Below are 21,129 nucleotides of genomic sequence, written 5' to 3'. Positions count from 1 at the left end.
GTGAATCCAGTCCTCGGCATTTGAAATCCCAAGCATAAAAGTTTTCTCACGAGTAATCTAGCATTTACCAGACCAATCCTGGCAGGAATCGGGGGTCGTTAGCTGTCTGAGGAGCCCGACACAGAGGCCTTGCGAATGCCATGACTTTCAATCATCATGACACAAGATCCAACTAACCTAGTCTCCTTTGTCCTTTTTGCAGTCCAATGCATTAGCTTGAATTGTGTTTTACATTTAGTGCTAAAAAATGTTGTGTTAGCAGCCTCAAAGAGCAACTAAGGAGACTCTCGCTACATGACTTTCTTCACATGTTCCAATCAAGTTTTTCTAACAAAAATTCTCCACCACATTCTTTCGGGATGTTAGAGACGTTCCAGCCGATTATCCACACCGGACCAGCAAACTGCCAAAACCTCTGATTGTATAAAAGTCCTCAGTTGCTAAGAAGTAGCTCAGGTCTGGGTTTTTGTGCTCCACACAAAGAAACGTAGATATGAAGCTGGTTAAACATGCGAAAGCTATGCACTGAGTGGAAACTGAAGGAAATAACAAGCCAGTAAATATGAACGCACACACTTTGTGAGTTTTTTGTTGCAGATGTTTAAAGTGGGGGAAAATTGATTCAATAGATTTGCCACATACAAAGAATGGTTTAATTATTGTTGGTTTACATTGAAACTCCACTTGAAAAGCAATCACAGCTTTCAGTCTGTCCTGTTAAACTCCCGTCACATTTACAGCCCTGCACTGACACCTTAATGTCTGCAGTTTTAGACCCAAATTATTAGTTTTTATGGTTTTCAAAGATTCTTTTCTTCATGAAGACAATGAAATCATTATTTAAATATATCAATAGTCTGTCTTTTGCAACACAAGCAGTACTAAGAAGTGCTCCAATAGCTATTTTTGAAAATCTCCACACCTTTTTTCCGCTCCAATTTACACATCCCCTCAAAACTCTCTGCACTGCATTTTAGTTTCTCCCCAGGGCGCTTCTGATTGAAAATGTTTCCCCAGTAGTTGTGGTGTTCATAGCATCACTGTCAGTTGTCAAGCCTGGGAGGTAGCTAGCACCCTCACACCCTTCCCCCGAGTTCTGCCAATCTGGGCTTCAGCCTTCAGTTTTGCTCAGACTCGTCATCCTTTTCTCTGAGAGAAATCACAAGGGGATCAAATCTAATTATTTTTCCTTTTTTGGGTGTGTTTATTATAACTGTTACTTCAACTTAGGTAGTATAATGATTACTTATGTCAGTGTTTTTCAGTGTAGGGGCAGCAGAAATGACCTCGTGTCCGATTACAACCTGTCACGGCGAGAGTTTTAATAGACTGGTCCTTTGCCATGAACAAGCTCTTACTATGATGGAGAACATAAAACCAAAAAAGGTAATTATCTGGACTGCACACACTGAGCCTCGTCGTCTCTCTCTTCTTTTAACAAACAGGAAGATCATCGAGGTGAAAATCATTGATGATGAAGAGTATGAGAAAAACAAGACCTTTACCATCGAGCTGGGAGAGCCTGTTCTGTTGGAGATAGGACAGAAACACGGTGAGTCTTTCTGCCCGTGTGTGTGTGTGTGTGTGTGTGTTTGTTCAAAGAGAGTCTCAAGAAGTCAGGAGTGAGAGCAGGAACAGGGAAAGTGTGACAGACAGAATGACGTCTTTATTTATCAGCAAACAGGCCCGGTGCACATCTGTCGCTTGGAGACAAGGTGAGACCAGCATTGATTACCTGAAGCCTCCAATCTAAACTCAGATCAACCGTGGAAACATTTCACTTTGAGCCACTGAGGATGTGACTTGGGAAGGATTTCGACATCACTGGCCCTGAGCTGCGATGCGTTTTTGAAGTAATCGTGTCACAGGAGGGATAGAAGTAATAACTCATCCAAATCAGCATGTGATCTGCTTAATTATGTCACCATAAGGAGGTTTAGTGTATGCAGTATAAACAAAAGCCAGAAAGCTTCTTTTCATTGTCTGGAATCGCTGTAGTATCGCAGCGTCGTCACAGATGGAACACAATTTGCAGTTTAGTCATGGCAAATGAACCATCTCGATCAGCTTCTTTCTTCTCGTACTGTCATCTGCTAATTCAAAACCCGCGCAGATCTTTGAAATCCAAGAATCTAAAACATTTAAGCCCCCGCCCTTCTTTTTTTTTAAGAATGTGAGAAGCTTTAGATGAAAATTTAAAAGGCTTCTTTAACAGAGAGACAGCTGATCTCCCCGAGGTGACTCAAGTTTGGAGAGAACCAATGCTCAAAGTCAATACGTCATTTATATATATATATATATATATATATATATATATATATATATATATATATATATATATATATATATATATATTAGGGGTGCAACGATACACAAAATTCATGGTTCGGTTCGGTTCGATACTTTGGTGTCACGGTTTGATATCTTTTCGATACAAAAAAATGTTCATGCCCTTTTAATTTGTCATTTATTAAAATTATAAATATATATTTAATTCAAAAGTACAGTTTTTAAATTTAATGTTGCTGAAACAACAAAGTAATAAAAAAATAAATCTATCTGATCGAGAAATCACTCATCTTTGGAAAAGAGAGTTTATTACAGAGAAATGTCTCTTTCCAAAATAAAAGCTATACTATACGCTTCTTCTGGGCTATATTCTCAGCAGCATATTAAACATATCAGGTCCCCATAAGGAGAATCATGTGCTAACGGCTGTCTAAATGACTCGGGTAAAGTTTGTAGCATGCATGCTTGTTGTTTTTGTCTGCTTCCACTTGTCTTTGCACTAGGATGATGTCAGAGTAAATGTGCAGTCATATTCGTTGTGTTCCCACTAGTGCTGTCAGCGTTAATCTTGTTAAAATGAGGTTAACGCCACAACACGGCAAATCTCCGTTAACGAGCTACCGTGGATCGCCCCGTGCATGGGGCTGGACGGCCAACACATTAACGAGCTAACTGCGCTAACGCACTAGTTCCCACCCATGTAATTGAGCATTGCTGGCACATCTGACATACTGTTTTACTTTTGTCCATGACGCGCTTACCCTCAGGGTCATACGTCACATGAAAACCAAAATCGTTCCAAACGCCAGATCTGAATGAGGGTGGGGGAGGTTCAATTTGCCATGTTGCAACGAGCTTAGCTTCTGTCTTGCTAGCTTGCCCTGCGCTCAGTGAATCTGCGTTCGACTACTCCGCCTAGGCTGCACTGTCGAGCGCAGATCCACTGAGCGCTCAACACAGACAGCACCGTCAGAAGGAAAGTTGATAGAATAAATTAAAAGTTTTGTATTGTTTGATACATATGCGTACCGAACCGAAAGCACTGTATCGAACGGTTCAATATCGATACGAGTATCGTTGCACCCCTAATATATATATATATGTATATATATATTCCACATTTAGTGCTAAACATTACCAGCATTGTACCTCTGAATGTGTTAGCAGCTTCAAAGAGCAGCTAATGTGTCCCAATCAGCAAGTTCACGTATTTTTCAAACAAAAATTCTTCACCACGTTCATTTGTGTCTTTAAAGACGTGCCAGCTAATTAGCCGCACCAGAAACCTCCTGCTTTATCACTCTTTAAACACACACAGAGGCTCTTCTCAAAGAGCCTATAGTGTAGATGTCACACAAGAAGAGCCCATAGCCTGCGGCATGCTGTGGCATGTTTCATTACACAGAAATGTGATGGGTTTTATAATGCTGTCACAGAGCGAGCAGACTGGCAACCACATAATGCTGTCACATACAGTACACAGCTTTTCAATTACAGCGAGCTAGACACTGATAACGGCAAAAATTAATAACTTGCCGTCTGTTTTTGAAACGTGAGCGAACAAGGAGACATTTGGGAGAGATGCTGCAGCATACACGGAAGCACGCAATAAAGAGGTGGGAGAAAACGTAAAGTTTTTGCGGATAAAGCTCGCGTTTCCCATGTTTAAAGATTTAGCATATACATAAATATTCTTTCACAACCCATAGCATACGTTTTCTGACAGAGATCTCAGTAATAGTTCACACTGCTGTGGTCTCTGCTGAGAATAATGAAAAAAAGAGACGCGTCTTAAGAGGATGTCTGAAATCTATCAAATTAAAAGATTAAGCAAACGACTATATGGAGAAACCTCAGGGCAAGATTTGATGATTAAATGGAGTTATTTGAGTAACGTGACTGCCCAAAACTAGAGTAATTGTGCTGAGCTGAAATTTAAAAATGGACCTATTATGTTCATTTCCAGCTCCATATTTTTTTTCGTGCACTCCACTAGAGTGACATTGGATGATTCACTGTTATATATATCATTCTTTTGTAGCTCATACATTGGTCTTTGTTGCTAAAACAGCTTTTATTTAATTCCTTTGTCTTTAAGTCTTCTGATTGGCTATCCCTCCCAAACAGAAGGTATGGACCAATAAAGGTGGAAAATATTGATAGATGCTGTTGTTTTGGTCAATAAACCAACACAGAATCTATTACTGATTTCCATCACTGCATAAATAAAACAGTACAATTATCATGTTACATGTTCTGTTGTGTTGTATGATATGTAACTAGTATTTGATATTTTCTCTGCCATTTTAGACACAATTTTCATCTTAAATCCTTAAAAATATCTCACTGTTAAACAAAAAAACTCAGAATAACACAAGGAAACATTTCAGACCTTATTTTTAATATCTTTTCATTTTCACTGTGAATTGGGTAAAGTTATGTATAGGCACGGATGTCAAACTTTAAATGAGGCAGAGCTTCTTAATGGAGTGTGCAGGGATGCGGCATTTGAAATGCACACGTTATTCAGCACATATAAATTGCCTTGGTAAAGGGAGTGGTGTGTTTCTCAGTGGTTTCTATTGACTTTTTTTAAGTAGGATCTTAGATAATAATAAGTCCTATATGTGAAAATATTAGCAAACTAGCTTTGGCCTTTAAAAATGTCAGTGTGCAAGTAAATGGAGCAGTAATAAAGACACTTCAAAATGAAAACACGTAAACAGTATCCTGGCAGGGCACATCCACTGAAACTGAAAGGTTTGCTCTTATTTTGAAAGTACAGTCACTGCTAACCAACGAGCACCAACCCGTTCTTGTCATGTGCTTCTCTGCTGCCAGGCTGGGCAGGTAGCTGTTTCTGTTATTACTGTAAAGTCTCATCACTACTCATCTCTATTGTCACCTAGGTGACTCGAATGAAAACAAGCCTTTGGTGGGGGCGGAGGAGGAAGAGGTGGCCAAGATGGGCTGTCCCAGTTTGGGCGAACACACACAGCTAGAAGTGGTCATAGAGGAGTCCTACGAGTTCAAGGTAAGTGTGTGTCTGTGCGTGCCGATACTGCACTAACAATGCCTTTACCAGAGCAGATGTATGTGAGTGATCAGATCAGATCCATGTAAATCCTGCTGGGTCGCTAAAACTAAATGTCCAGTGTCATTCTTTCATTTTGCAGTGGATGCATGTAGAGCAACGCCTTCTCTGGTAGGATGCTGCTGATTTTTAAAAAGGACCTGCAAAAAATAAGTAAATAATTTATTAACACGATGTTTTCAGAAACTCAAAGAAGTTAAGTCGCTTTCTTTTCAATCTCCTTCCATCATCTGGATGACTGAGAACCTACACAGACGATATGCTTTCATCATATTTCAGTACAAAACAGGCATTAAACAAGCCTGGCTTTGTTCTTTCATAAATATTTTAACACTAGGAGGCGGGCCTTCCTAGATCTGATCCATTTCTAACTCTGACGAACACCATCGTCATGAGTGTGCAGCCGGGGAAACACAATAACGACACAACAACAGGGCTCTCTGTGGCTTCACCTCACGTGGACCCCTAACTGATGCCTGTCTCTTCATCTTGTGTCATCATATCGTTACTTATTTTTTCTGTTAGTTGTCATATTCATTTGTCCTCTCATTCGTCATTTTCATCTCAGTTTGGTCTCGAAATGTCTCCACTCGTGTGTCTGCGTGCAGATTTCATCACCTCACTTTTCCATTTTTTGTCATTTTGTGTGCGTGTGTGTTTGTGTGTGTCTGTGTGCAGAGAGCAGTAAATACACTTCTTAGGCATGCTGAAAAGGTAATCCATCATTTTCATGCATGCAAAGCTTGTTCTCTAATCATCTACTGTACAATACTGAAATGTACTAATAGTGCCTGAGTTAATCACATCCCAATCTATAAATCATTAAGCGTTGCCACACATCGAGATTAATTAGTAATTTATCTTACCGGAACTGCTAAAATACGGCACATTTACCATTTTATGATGTTTTTAACATAGTAGATGGTAAAAAATTCAGAATTCCCTCCAAGCCCTGTCAGTAAAGTTACAGTAATGACTGCTGGTGCTGTGCTCCTTAGCTGCTGTCAGCTCTTTTACAACATCTTTTATCATCTTTCTTCTCTTGCCTGTTTTAGACTAAAACACTGAAGCAGTATGCCTGAAGGTTTTTTCTTCCTGAATTTTACAGCGAGCATAAGTAAAATGTGGCACGGCTGATTTCACAGCTTCATATTAATTAGCACACCTTATACCTGGAGTACCGGGTCCTGAAGATTTAAATGAATGTATGGTTTGGGTTTTAACCGAAAGGCCTGAAGTCAGCAGTTTCCTCTTTCTGTATAGCTGCGAATGAATTAACAGCTTGAGGGTTGTGTTTTTCCTGTTCTGCCTGATTTGTATGCAATGGCATGGTTGATATTTGTGCGTTTGTATATTTGTGTGTGTGCGTGCGTGTGTAGAGTACAGTAGATAAGCTGATCAAGAAGACAAACTTGGCCTTGGTGGTGGGAAGCAGCAGCTGGAGGGAACAGTTTGTCAATGCTGTTACAGTCAGTGCAGGTAACACACACACACTCACACACACACACAAAGGGCTTCATTTTGATTTATGAACAGGGGTTTTGGCTGACTTTTTTTTTTTTACTTTATTTTTAAAGATAAAAAGAACTTTTCTTAAAACGTGACATCAGCATTTAATTTGGACCCTTATAGTGTATTTTGATAAGGAGAGATCATCAGAAGGAATTGAAAGTGATTTATTGATGTACAGAATTCAGTTTGAGATATTTGGCGGTTAGACCCTGATGGCTGAAGCTGATTGGACTAGACATGTGATGTCACAATCAGCTTGACAGCGTGGGAAAGTGGAAGTGATGTAAAGCTTAGATTATCCATCAACACCTGGGAAGCAGACAGATGAGTGACTACAGATCTTCCCTATTGAACTTACACATAAGCTTCGTTTATTACATTCATAGTCTGTTTCTTTACTGTCACAGACGGAAGTCTTATTCAGTTTTAGTTATGTAAAGTAGTTTGACATTGTAGGAAATGCATTACATGGAAAAAAGAATATTTCTACCTGCACGTTACACATGCACATATGGAGTTGCAGTTATGACTTCCACTCTTTGGAGTGTGTCTGTAGGAATTTCTGCCCATTCATCCGAATTGGGGGATACATGGGCAGAAACTGATGTTGGATGAGAGGGGACTCTGCACATATTTAATCAGTAGAGCAGGTTTTATATACTATTCTATAATATCCCTTAGAATTCACTTTGGAATATCTTGGACAGAAGAAATGTATCAAAATTACTTGCTAGTTGCTATGGTGACATTTGATTACAGTACCACACTCAATTTTTTTTTCTTTTGCAAATATTTGTAAAGGCAGACCGCAAGGCTGCATGCTTGACTCTGTAAACTGGTGGCAATGGGATTGAATGAAACAGCTCTCATCTATGGGCATAGTATGAGCTACTAGCAAGCTAGATTAGCATAACATAGCACAATTATTGGTACATTATAGCATTTAATTAATACAGCATTTTGTGTTGCTTAAAACAACCCCTCACTCTTAATTTAAATATATTTCTATAATCTCTAAAGCTTATCAGTTAATATGATGTGCGTTATTAGCTTCTAATTAAAATGTTAGGTTGGGGAGGTATTTCAGGCAGTTAGCCATTTTGCTTATATTGGGTAGTTTTTGTGAATTACAGCTACATACCAGCTGCTTTTCATCAAATCATGACTAAAACATTTAAAACAATGTCAAATGCAAATTGAGTGAGATTTAAAGTGCTGCTAAATGGGTGCTTTAAGCAAAGCTAAGTAGATCAGCTGTTTTTTAGTCTTTATGCTAATCTAAGCTAATCAAGAGACTTAGGAGATAAATGTGACAAGAAAAGATATCAAACTTCTGTCTCTTACTAGAGTTAAAGTTGAAGTTTCTGTCTTGTTTCTTCTTTATGTCTCATCCCTTTTTCTTAATCGTCTTGTTACTTTTACTCTGTTTCAATCTCCCACCTACCCAAAGGAGATGATGACGAGGAGGAGAGCGGCGAGGAGCGGCTGCCCTCCTGCTTCGACTACATCATGCACTTCCTCACTGTCTTCTGGAAGGTTCTGTTCGCCTTCGTCCCTCCCACAGAGTACTGGAACGGCTGGGCCTGCTTCATCGTCTCCATATCGCTTATCGGCGTCCTCACCGCAGTCACGGGCGATCTGGCATCTCACTTCGGCTGCACGATAGGACTGAAGGACTCGGTGACGGCTGTGGTGTTTGTAGCGCTGGGAACATCAGTGCCTGGTGAGGATGAGTGGGGAAGAGCCTTATTATTTGACTTTAAATCCCAGTCTAAGCACCAAAACATTCACCACCACACGCTCATCAATGGCCAGCTCATCAAACACATCAGGAAACGTGTCTGGGATCTTTATTTCTTTTATATTGTTTTCACCTTTCAAACAACTTAGTTAGATTGGGTTAAAATACAAACTTTCAACAATGGTTACAGTGTCTTATCCATGCTGATGATTGGTCAGCATGGATAAATGCCACCCGTTTCCTGAGAACATGCTTTTAGCTGGATTGAAAAACCCTGAATTAACCTATCCGGTCGTTAAGTCTGATGTCACTAGCCGTGTCTGGGCCTAAACTCCGCTGCAGGTCCATATATCAAACGATCACTATGGCATTACTGAGAGTTGAAAAACTGTCTAAAGTCTTTCATCTTTAATAAAATGATCAGCGTTCTGCTCTACCAGGTGTAACAATTGAGTTTAACATCCAGGCATCCATGAAAACAGAATTTATGACATTTAACGGAGTTAGAAGTTAGCAGGAAGTTAGCTCGCTAGCTTCTATCTAAATACAATATAGCATGTCCTGACTGCGGGGTTTTGGAAACAAATTAAAACGTACAGCTCTGTTATCACTTCCAACATAAATGAAGACAGAAAACTAAACAGCAGTGACGTTTGTAGGGTTACTGAAGTTTGGCTAGCTGGTATATAATGATGTGCTACGTGACCGCTAGCAACACAGCTATGTTAGCATAATATAAACAAGCTTACTTTTTTCCCACTCGATAAAAGTTAACGTGAGTGTTCTCGGTGGTCAGGAACAAATGTAATCACATGGCAGGATGCTGTAAAAGGACCAAACTTCAGCCAGGAGAACAACTGAGATAATCCATCCACAATACGAGGTTAGTCATTCATATACTGCTGCATGGGCTGGGCTGTAGTTACATCCTAAGGTTTTAAAAACTGAGCTTAAATAAATGATTAGCGGTAATAAAAGCCGAGGGAGGTCAACAGTGATCACTGACTGTTTTAGGAGCTTTTTGAGATTAAATAGAAGAAAATACAAAACATTAAACATGTTAACACAAAAGCCATATTAAACGCAGACTACTTTAGGCCCGGAAGTAGGATTCCTCACGTCATCACTTAACGACCGGATTAAGTTCATAACCACCACCTTTGTGTGACCTCTTAGTCGGATTACCAATGTGAGGGTTAGTTTAGCTAGATAATGAAAAATTAGTTAGGGACATGGTTACATTTAGATGCGGTATTGTGGGTTATTATGAGTAATGCCTATGTATGAGTGCAGCTGTTGAAAACAAGCAGGAAGAAGATTTCCCCAACTTGCAGCTTGATCTGAATACAGGTATGAGGAGAGGTTTAGCAGGACTCAAACAGAAACAGATGGCTCGGTGTTACGCCACAGTGGTGCAGAGTGATTATTTTCGACGTTTGCCATGTTACAAATTCCTCCCCTCCCATTACACCACACTCGAGCTTTCCGTTTCACCAGACATGAAATGAGCTGCATCTTCCCTCCAAAGTTCAGATGTAAGTAAACAAACACAAGCCTCTCTCCTGCACCTGATTTCAATAGCAGCTGCTTTGACTTCCAAGATCAAAATCAAAAATGTAATTGTAAATCTCCAGCTCCATCACAGCCTTCAGCCTCGGATTTTTTTCTTGCCCGGAGTTGGCAGATCGTCCCCAGACTTTCATTCAATTCCCTGCCTCATTCCTAACGACAGCAGGTTTATTGTTGCCCCTTTGTATGATTTATAGAAACGGCTCCTGTGCTGCTCTTCCAGGCTTGGCTTGTGATGAGGTCTCTGGAAAGTAGTGTTAAAATCAATTCCTTCTACAACCATGTTATGGTGTGTGAAGGGGAATTTTTGATCCGTAAATCAGCGCGTTTCCTTTTGCAAGGTTCTAATGTTTTCATTTTCCCTCTTGTTGTGAATCTCTGATCACTTTCACTCCCAGCCAAATCTCTATCTGTTCCTTCTTTAGTCTCTCATAGTCCCCCCACTTATCTGTTAGGCTCTCATGCCCCATTCTGGTCAATTTGTTACTCTGACTTGGTGTTGCCTTACTCCGGTCTTTCTTTCCTCCTCTTAGTGTTTTTCCTATTGGATCATCCATCATTCTGACCTGTGTATGCTGTAGAAACCAGGCGCGCATGTGGGTAAAAACGTGTGCTTTTCCTGTCGAGGAGCTGCAAGTTAGCATGCAGCATCTCCAGCGGGCCATTATGACTTTCACAGGGAGTGTTTGCTGCCTTCTGCGTGTGTGATCTCCTTAAAACTTGTTAGCAACACTCATCTGCTCTCTCGTTTCCCTTTCTCTGACATGCGCCCTTCCCTCCTCCTCCTCTTCTCTCTGTCCTCCTCGAGATTCATAAAAGCATTTCTGCGTTATTTGATTGGAGACACACTCCAGGATTATCGGCCCAATTTACACAGAATTTGCAGATTCAGGCAATTAGAGAGCAAACGCTGATGGTTTGAAAGCTGCACGCTGCAAAATGTTTCTGCCCGTTTAAGAGGTTTGTACAGCTCATTTGTAGCCATCTGAGGTATTTAAACGGTAAGTAGTGTTTGATATGTGCGTCCGTGGTGAACAAACGCTGACGCTGGTTTGCAGTCTTCATCTCGTACGCTGCGTCATACCTGAAGTTTATCTCTGTGTGAACTGATTTTTGACTTTTTGGATAATATTGAGTTTTTGTTGCTCTTCTTTTGGTCTAAATACATGAATTTCACTGTGGAAAGTCCTTTTGGAATTTTGCGGGAAGTTGCTGCAACAGAGGATTTAAATTGTTTTAGTATAACAGTAAAAATCTGCACAGCCTCATTCATCAAATGAGAACTTTTAGATATTTATGTGACCGTTTAGCAGGAATAGTGTGGACAAAAGGAGTTTATACGAGCCAAATGAAGATGTTCAGAAGATGACACTCCAGTAGGTCTGCGTACATTCACCACAGCATTAATCAGGCTGTTCTCATCATTGTTAGCCGTGTGGCTGGCTAGGCAGGACCAGATCGCAGGACTCAGAGATGGGGGATTTAAATCTAAGAGGCAGTTTTATTTGCTGTGATGAAGAAGTAAGATGTGGTACAAAAATAAAAAATAAAAAAACACTAAAAGAAACAAGACTAGAACTAAGACTCTTGCAACCAGGACACAATAAAGGACCATGAACTACACAGAAGAAACACACTGCAAACATGGAGACCACGACGACCAGAGTGTGACTGAAGACTTAAGTACACATGCAGGATAACGAGGGGAAACAGGAGAGAAACACAGCAGGAACAAATCAGACGTAACGAGAGAGGGGAAGGAAAACTAAACAATGCATGCACGACAAGAGACTATCATAACAAGACAGGAAACTCTGAGGACAAAACAATAAGGGAAACTAAACCAGAGCCACAAAGATAAACACAAAAATCAGAAACTCATAAACGTAAGAAAACTAAACTAGGAAATATGAGAACTCTAAGAATACCACAATAATGACTTATCAAGATTCAAAAAAGTCCACAAACACAAAACACTGGGTCAGAGACCCACAACCATGACAGTTCTGTTTGCTATTTTTAAACATATGAAATTAGGGCTGTGCAATAAGACCAAAATCTCATATCCCGATATGAGACATTTATTGTCCCGACAGAGATATAAATCACAAAAGTTTTACATTTTCTGTAAATTCTGTGAATCTCGGGTAACTTGACTCGTGTGAAGTGTTTTCAGCTGGGCGTCGTGTACCTGGAGTCGAGTGTTTTCACCGATTCATGACACTATACATTTTTAGACATAAGTTGTAACAGGCGCCATTTTCTTTGTGAGCATTTATTACACGGCGTGCTGCGGGGAAAAGCCTGTTTTAACGTTTCAGTCTAAGATAAACTCTCTCCATGCTCTTTTACGTGACTCTTGCGTAGGTGGTTGAAGGGGTTTGCTGTGTTCGAGTCTGAGGTGGGGACCAGTTTCCTGCATAATTTGCATAGTACAGTTTTCTGGTCCGTGTCAGACTTTTCGTAACAAAACCACGTCCATGCTACAGAGGTAGCCCCTCGTTTAGAAATAAGGTCCTCGATTTGTTTTGACTGCTCTTCCTGTTTGTCATCATTTCAGTTTATTTTGAAAAATCTCAACAGGATCTTCAGCTTTATTGTGAAAGGTTTATGTGGAAAATAAACAAGTGGACGGCGGAGCCACACGCTGGGTTTACTGTCATTGTTGCTAACAACAACGCGGAAAAACAGTCGCTTATCTGTCTGTAGTGTGGTTATTTTAAATATAAGCGAAAGCGAGAGCTTTAAGAAATTAATATAGACACTACAGTGACCATCAAAATCATGAAAAAATATTGCCGTAAACGGTTTATTTTGCGACACCACGAAACAAACGATAGCGTGATATGAAACAATAGACGTTTTCATATCGTCATCCGATATATATCTTATATCGAACAGTCCTATATGAAATAGCAAATAAATGTTCATTGAGCACCTATTAGGATTTAAGTTGCTTTTTAGACAAGTGAACATATTTCTTTAGCAAACTGATTCCTTTTAAGAAACATTGCTAATTCAGAGTCTGTGATGTTGCTGGATTTTGTCCCACTGCATCTCTAACATGTGTCTGATGATCTTATTTGGAGGCAGTAATGTGGAGTTATATGGCTGCCCCTGTGTGCGCACACACACACACTCTCACTTGTTTTTTGTGTAGTCTACCCCCAGCAGGATTACAGTCCCCCCAAAAAAAAGGACAGTTTTAATGTTGGGATACGAATTTCAGCTAATCTCACCGACATTCAAATGAAAATTGAGACTCTTCTCGCCAGCCTGTCTAAAAACAGACGTTCAGTAACTGGCAGCAGCTTCCGCCGGTATTCCCTGCCAACCCAGTTGTAGTCTCTCTGCTTTTCATCCAGTTTCTCCTCACATATCCTGCACCACGGAACACACTCAGTGTACACCTACAGCATTTCACAGCATTTATTACATTGATTTTGGTTGTTCTGATGCCAAAACACAACTGTAAAAAATTGCAGCAGGACTAATAAATCTTCTCTGAAACTAATGCAAGTGATGTTTAATTCTGCACAGTGTGCATAAAAAAACGATATATGGCAAGTGAATCCATTTCTGACAAAACTGTGTGTCGCGGAGCAACACAAACCTCCTGAGGCTTTTTTAAATGCACATAAATTTTGATAATGTAACTCTAAAGGCTCTCGCCTCAAACAGTGACCCAATGTGAACACAGAAATTTTCATTCCACAGGGATGGAAATTTCTCTCTAAAGATATAACCTGGACACAGGGCAGCCACTGAGCAACCAGCATTAAACCACTGATTCACCTCCATGGAGCATGATTACAAAAATATGGACTAAGAGACTTTAACTGCGGCTGACCTTATGCAGTATACACTCACCGTCCACTTTGTAAGTTGCTTTGATTCAACAGCTCGTGGTTGCATGTATCTAATCAGCGAATCACATCACAGCTGCATTTGGGAATGCAAACATAGTCAAGAAGACCTGCCGAAATTCAAACTGACCATCAGAATGGGAAATAAAGGTGATTTAAGTGTATTTGATGGTCGTTGGTGCCAGATGTACGGTGGCCCTGAGAGGCCAAACGGACTGCAACTTAAGAAAAGACCAGCAATAAGAAAAACCCTGCTAAAACACACAAAACACAATGGAAATCGGAAAAACAGAAAAACAGAATTAGGAAAAGACAGATTTCCAAAAGCACAAGGGAAGTGTTTCTGGGGAGACAATAACCCGACGGACCAGTTGCAGGAACCCAAAACATGGTAGGTGTGTTTTAATCACATGATTCATATAATACTGATGACAGATTTTTAGGCTAATAGTCAGGCTAACACAGTTACCTCTCATCTTTTCTTTCCTCACAAAACCGATAGAGCCTCCACTTCTTTTAAGTGTCTCCCAGCACAATTCTTAGCATATTTTGGTTCCTGCAACTGGTCCGTCGGGTTATTGTCTCCCCGGAAACACTTCCCTTGTGCTTTTGGAAATCTATTTTTTCCTATTTCTGTTTTTGTTTTTCCTATTTCCGTTGCATTTTGGGTTCTATTGCAACGTTTTTCTTATTGCTGGTGTTTTCTTAAGTTGCAGTCCATTTGGCCTCTCAGGGCCACCTTACAGATGGGCTGAATTTGGGTGCTTTAGAAACAGCAGATTTTCAACACAACCACCCCATTAAGGTTTACAGAGAATGATCCAAAAAAGCAAAATACCCAATGAGTGTCAGTTCTTTGTCTTGTTGATGCCAGAGGTCAGAGAATGGCTTTCATAGGACTTCATAGGAATTAAACAGTAAGTCAAATAATCACATAATACAATTAAGGTCTGCAGAAGAGCATCTCTGAATGTACAGCGCATCAAACCTTGAAGCAGATTGGCTACAGCAGCAAAAGACCTCACCAGGTGCTGCTCCTGTTAGCTGGAACAAGAAGCTGAGGCTGCAGTTAGCATGATCTCGTGGACAATAGATCACAGGCATTTAAAACTAAACAATAATGTTTGTTTGTATCAATGGTTTCGTTGTAGCAAGGTGTACCTAAAAAAGTGGCAAGTGAGTGCATATATTTGTAAGCTTGGCTCTGTTCTGAGACATCTCTCTACCCTTTCAATTACACATACAGTGTTACACATCCGTGATAATATTTATGCAAAAGGAATGGGGGAGCTGACCTTTGTGGTTGCAAAGGGGCTTGCAGACACATAGAAACTGTGGGTGTATAAGATGTCAGCAAGTGTCAGGTGATCTACCAAGAGTGAAGAACTGAGTTTGACTTTAACTGACATGTAGGATATCCCCGGAAATGTCAGGATTTCACTCATCAATGACTTCCGGTGTCTGCAACAAACCTTTTTTATAAAATCTTATGTATGATTCCCCATCATCTTCGTGATAGCTGACTGGATAAGCACCAGTGTAACCACCATTATGTTCAATTCTGCCAATTGAAATATCTACTGATTGAATCTGACAGCATTGCATATTTAAATTATGCAGGTTATAAAATCTTCTGCTGTATTTGGCTGTCACCCAAGCATTTGTTCGTCCTTTATCTGTCTTTGAGTATTATGTCCTCAGTTATCGGTACAGTTGCTTTTCTTCTTCCTAGGTGTTGTAACTTTTTTTTTTTCTTAGACTGATAATCAGTGTCTGCCTGTAAAAAAGAACAACCACTTCACAGTTTTGTCATGTCTTTATGCTTCTCTTTCCATTCTTGAATGACATGATGTTCACCTGTATGTTTTTAAGTGGAAAACAGTTGTTACCTTTAGCTTTTTGCAGCAGCCTGTGAGCAAGTTTTTCACAAAAATACATCTAAAATTTATTCAATTAAAGTAATTTCCATAGTTTTGGTTGGCACAGTGTCATTGTCTTGTTTTGACGCTAGGTCTATGCTTTGCTTTTATGCCTTGTTCTAATCTTTCACATTGATTTTTTTCTATTGTAGTTTGAAGCGGTTGCTCTGAGGTTTTGAAAAGATGAACGTAGTAGAAGAAAGAACCCTAAAAATGAGGCAGCATAAAAAAGGGTTTTACAATAAAGCCTTTCTTTCTTTCTTCTAGACACATTTGCCAGCAAGGTCGCTGCCATCCAGGACCAGTACGCTGACGCCTCCATCGGCAACGTCACCGGCTCCAATGCGGTTAACGTCTTTCTGGGCATCGGCGTGGCATGGACCATCGCTGCCATCGCCTGGCGCTCCAAGGGCAAACCTTTCAAGGTGGACCCAGGAAGTCTGGCCTTCTCTGTCACCCTCTTCACTATCTTAGCTGTGGTGAGCGTGCTCACGCTTCTGTACCGGAGGCGGGCAACAGTCGCCGGTGGCGAGCTGGGTGGGCCGCGGACTTGCAAAATAATAACGTCGCTGATGTTTGTCTCATTGTGGCTGATTTACATTATGCTGGCTTCCCTGGAGGCCTATTGCCATATACCAGGGTTTTAAATGGAGAGGAAAGCAGAGGGAGAGAGAGGCCCACTGCCAATATGAAAAGAGAGAGAGAGAGAGCAATGCAGCAGTCTTGAGAGAGGGAGAAGAGATGGATCGATATGGGCCGACTTTTCAGGAAATCTTTAAATCCGTCCAAAGACTATTTTAGTTTTTCATCAGATATCTTTTTTCCCTACATTCCTCTCTGTCCTGAAAAACAGAGAGTGAGTCCTCATAAACAGTACAACTTGCCAAATGTCCAAATTAATAATTATTTATTCTACATTAGCAGCTCTTTTAGACAGGAAGCCCCTCCCTCTGGTCTAGTTATGAGGAAACCTCTCGAATACATAAAATTAAAATGCAACATCGAGGAAAAAAGGTATAAAACTGACTTTTGAGGGTGCTTCTAAAATCAGCAGTTGACAACAAAGTGTACAGGCTCATGTTGTCCTAATATACTGCCAAGACAGCTGGAACGAAAAGACGATCAGCTGGCTTCTGAAGAGAAAATAGGTTGAGAGTGAGGATTAAAGTGAGATATAAAAATGGAAAAGATGAGAAAAGAAGAAACAGAAATAGAGAAAGAAGAAAGTGTGTATAGCATAAACAAGAATATGTGGTAAAAATCTTTTACTGCCCTGTAATAGTCACTCGTTTGCTCCTTCCACCTTTACTGTATCAGTGGACGCTCCTGTCTGAACATTTGAGCTCTAAAACTGACAGCGACTTCACACTTTTAATCCCTCTTCCACCAAATGCACACAGACACACACACTCACATATACAGACTCTTGGGGCCCTTGGGTGATTCTGCAGTTGCGGGGACCAAGTTGCGGGCGAGATGAAAACTGACCACCTTTCATTTTAATTTTTTTTGTCTTTTTATTCTTTTCTTCCTCGGTACACTGTGCAAAATAGTCCCTCCACACACAAACACACACATACACACCATACACTTTCCTCAGACCCTTGCTCTTGCCTTACTTTTATCTCTAGTCTTAAAGTTGATGAAATGTTGTAGTCAGCACCGACCGACCTGCCCTCTTTTTAATTGAGCCAGTTTCTGTTTCATTTTGGCATCTGTTTAATGCCAAATCCCCACACTTTTTACTAAACTTTTGAGTGGCGTCACGTGTTGATGTTGTTACCGTGCAATTGTAAAAAATAACAACAATGAAAAACCGTATAAATGCAGCGTGATCTGATAATGGACCAGACAAATTCAAGTGAAGAAATCTCTAAAGTGGGGAGGAAGAACCAACAAGAACAGAAGCATTGTGCACGACACATCGTGAGGTGCATTGTTTACACTTTAAACTACGGATAATGTGAACAACTTTGAGCCAAGCAGGGACTTCTGTGATGCCGTCGATGAACAACACAAGAATCGGAGCGAAGGATCGACTGCGAGACGACGACGATGGTGTTGACGACAAATCAGAACCATGACTACAGCCAGTGTTTCTAATTGTACATGATAACAGAAACTGTCATTGATGTGTGTGTGAGAAGTCATTGATATCCCCTCTATCTTAAGCCCCACTCTGTAAGTAAAACTCTGGAGGTATTCAAGAAAGACTCACGTGGACTTTTTTCTCTGAAACAAAGAGAAACGAGAGGACATTTTTAAGGAAACCCAATGCAACAAGAAGAGTGTGAACATAAAACCAGAGGAGAGTGAGACACTTTGAGGGAAAATGTACGGCAGCTCTGAAATATCACATGACTGTTCTGCTCCAGTCGGGACATTTCTTTGTAATCTAAACAAAAAATTAAAAAAATATATATATATACATATAAATCACAAGTGTGTGTTATCCAAAGATGAGATAGAAGAAAATAGTCACAGATCACGTTTTCAGTGTGCAGTCTACAAGCTGCTGGTTGTAGTTTGTAAAAAAAACAAAACAAACAAAATAACTGGCAAGAATTTCATAAAAATGTTCACACTACAGATATATGTGGTAAATGATCTGGTATATTTTATGGGTAAAACTGTGCTATTTATTATGTTTTTGTGAAATGTTTTTTCTGTGAAACTCAGGCGTGTGTGGTGTGCGTGGAAGTGAAAGTAAGATATTCAGAATAGCTAAAAGCGAGAATATTAGGCCATGTATCGTGTGAACTGTTTTGTCATCCGTGTCTGTTGTTTAAAGTGTCAAAGCCCAGATCTGCATTATGCGGTGTTAATAGCCCGGTCCTGCCCGGAGGCTGGACCGAAACTGGACAGAAGGGATGGCATATGGCTTGTCAGTGTAGATTATTATTAAATGCTAATTTCCCTTTGTTGAAAACAGTATAGAAAGAGATACTCTGCAGGAAGTGGGCGATTTTTCTCTCAACTAACCACCATGCTGACGGTGATCTTCAAGAAAAATCATCCTGAGATAAACAATAATTTAGCTTTTTGGTTTGTTGACTGACACAAGAATAGGACCGAAAACAACAATTTACCTGCCCGCCATCCTGATTGTTAAATATGGACAACCCACTCACTGCTGTCAGCCCATATAGATGCAGACATGACAAAGCCGCCTTAATTTGTGACCAATCCACGCCTCTGATACAGCCCCGCCAAGTTCGGTGGATGTAGAAATGGAAGATAAGTGGGTGATTGGTGCAAACAGGCATTGCTCTATGGGGGTAAACATTCCTGTATCCATTGCACCTTCACTCTTTCTATGGTACATCTTTTTGCTGCAGGAAATAAAGGAAAGCTATTTTCCCCAGCCCACTTTCAATGATAGAGTTTGGACATCTGCCATATTCCTTTTAGCTGCAAAGATTTAACATTGCTCTGCAGAAGTTAAACATGATGACATGTCCTGTACCAACACCGGTAGAAAATTGGCGTTGGTCAAGACGTTTTCAGCCTTTCAGATGCTGAGGTCATGTTAAGTCAACCTAAGGCAACTCTACTGAAAACTGCCACATTGGGAAGATGTGAACTGGAAGTATTCAGTGGGTTGTTGATAGTTTGTCAGCGTTAATCTTGTTAAAATGACGTTAACGCCATAACCGCATTAGCAAATCTCCGTTAGCGAGTTAGCGCAAATTGCCCCACGCGTGGGGCTGCACATTGACAATGAGTTAGCTCAGTTAGCTCGTTAGCGCTGTCCAGCCCCACGCACGGGGCGATCCGCGCTAACTCGCTAACGGAGATTTGCCACGTTAATGCAGTTATGGCGTTAACATCATTTTAACAAGATTAACGCTGACAGCACTAAATATAATATATAATGACAAGTCACAGTGAAACTAGGACATGTGCGTTTGTACACTGAGATTTGCCTGATAGGTTGAGACGGTAAGGCTTAAAGTTAGGGTCCACGCCCCTAACTTTAAGCCTTACCAGTAAAAAAACGACAACTTTAAAAATCTCTTTGTATGAGGCTAAAATTGTGAATTTCACAGCTGAGGCTGGTCATTTTAACATTTAACATTCACACCCTATAATGATCTGTAATTATTTGGTCTCAGCACATAATATGTTGAAACCCAGGCCTGAACCCTCCACGACCCAGGTCAGTGTTTTAATGTTTGGCATGACTTGCACATTGCCGTGGCCCCTGCCAGCCTCTTACTAGGGCCAAACTCTTTCTGTTTTTTCTCAATGACTTAAGCTTCAGTAACAGTTGCCAGTTTCCGAATGAGTGGGCAGGATAATAGTGCTGCTGACGCCACAGGAACACAGGAATACTGGGACGGATTTAGAAATGTAGGCTTTTTAAAGGTTGATAAGCCTTGCTGGAGGACGACTGAAAGTGTTTGCGTGTGTGTGTGAGTTTGTGCGTGTGCCTGCTCTCTAAGTGAATGAAGAAATGCGACCATATTTTTAGTCTTTTGCCTGTTGCTTAGCGACCATCTATTTGCTAGCCGTTGTCTTCTTGACTGTTGCTGGTGTGTGTGAGACACTTCATGTGTGTGTTTGTGTGAGAGAGAGAGAGGTTTTCTTATATTTCTCACTTGCTCTTGTTCTAATGAATGTGACAGACTATGGACGACTGTCACATTTAAAAAAAGGAAATAAGTTGTTGAGCTTTCAGTTCTCATGCAGCTTGATTCTTCCAGAAGATTCTCTAATTTGGTGTTTTGACAATGGTGATAATATGTCATTTCAAAATCTCAAGTCTGTTCCATTAATTTGAGATTATTTGACTGCTCAGACCATTCCAGTCATCTCTCACAACTGATCAGTGGGAACGTTGCTGAGACCACGCCCGCCAGGATTTCATTCTAGGACAAAAGTGGGCACATTTGCGTTGCAGTGACCGTTCCACTCACAAATGGACCTAAACAATGTCAACACAATGCCCCTGTCACATGTATGTTACTCAACATGTGTTTTTGGCCTCCCGTCGTTTGCATGTGTATCCATTGTATGTCTATGTCTGTCTGTGCCTTTTTGTGTGCTGGTGCACCTGTGTGGGTTGTAATCTCCTTACAAGGGCTCGCCCCACGTGTCCCTAGCTGACTCCCATATGCTAGATTAATGAATTTGAAT

The 21,129-nt window shown here is 40.6% G+C and overlaps 1 protein-coding gene across 3 annotated transcripts in view; it reads left to right on the top strand.

Annotated features, from left to right (window-relative positions):
* Positions 1-19,662, top strand: part of slc8a4b (solute carrier family 8 member 4b) — a 127,150-nt gene extending 107,488 nt beyond the window's left edge. For 2 of the 3 annotated variants that reach the window (XM_006802456.3, XM_087837664.1), the window contains 6 exons: positions 1,446-1,552; positions 5,199-5,323; positions 6,062-6,097; positions 6,763-6,862; positions 8,346-8,618; positions 16,258-19,662. In XM_006802456.3, the coding sequence (XP_006802519.2) occupies positions 1,446-1,552; positions 5,199-5,323; positions 6,062-6,097; positions 6,763-6,862; positions 8,346-8,618; positions 16,258-16,637 (1,021 nt within the window). In that variant the 3' untranslated portion in view covers positions 16,638-19,662. The remainder of the gene's footprint in view (positions 1-1,445; positions 1,553-5,198; positions 5,324-6,061; positions 6,098-6,762; positions 6,863-8,345; positions 8,619-16,257) is intronic. The other variant, XM_006802457.3, reaches the window with a different exon arrangement.
* The last annotated feature ends 1,467 nt before the right edge of the window (positions 19,663-21,129 follow it).

Source organism: Neolamprologus brichardi, chromosome 3 (assembly GCF_056152115.1).
Source record: "Neolamprologus brichardi isolate AB-2024 chromosome 3, ASM5615211v1, whole genome shotgun sequence".
In the NCBI taxonomy this organism is placed as follows: domain Eukaryota; kingdom Metazoa; phylum Chordata; class Actinopteri; order Cichliformes; family Cichlidae; genus Neolamprologus; species Neolamprologus brichardi.
Note: the sequence above shows the minus strand (reverse complement) of the source record. Positions and strands in the feature narration are given on the sequence as shown.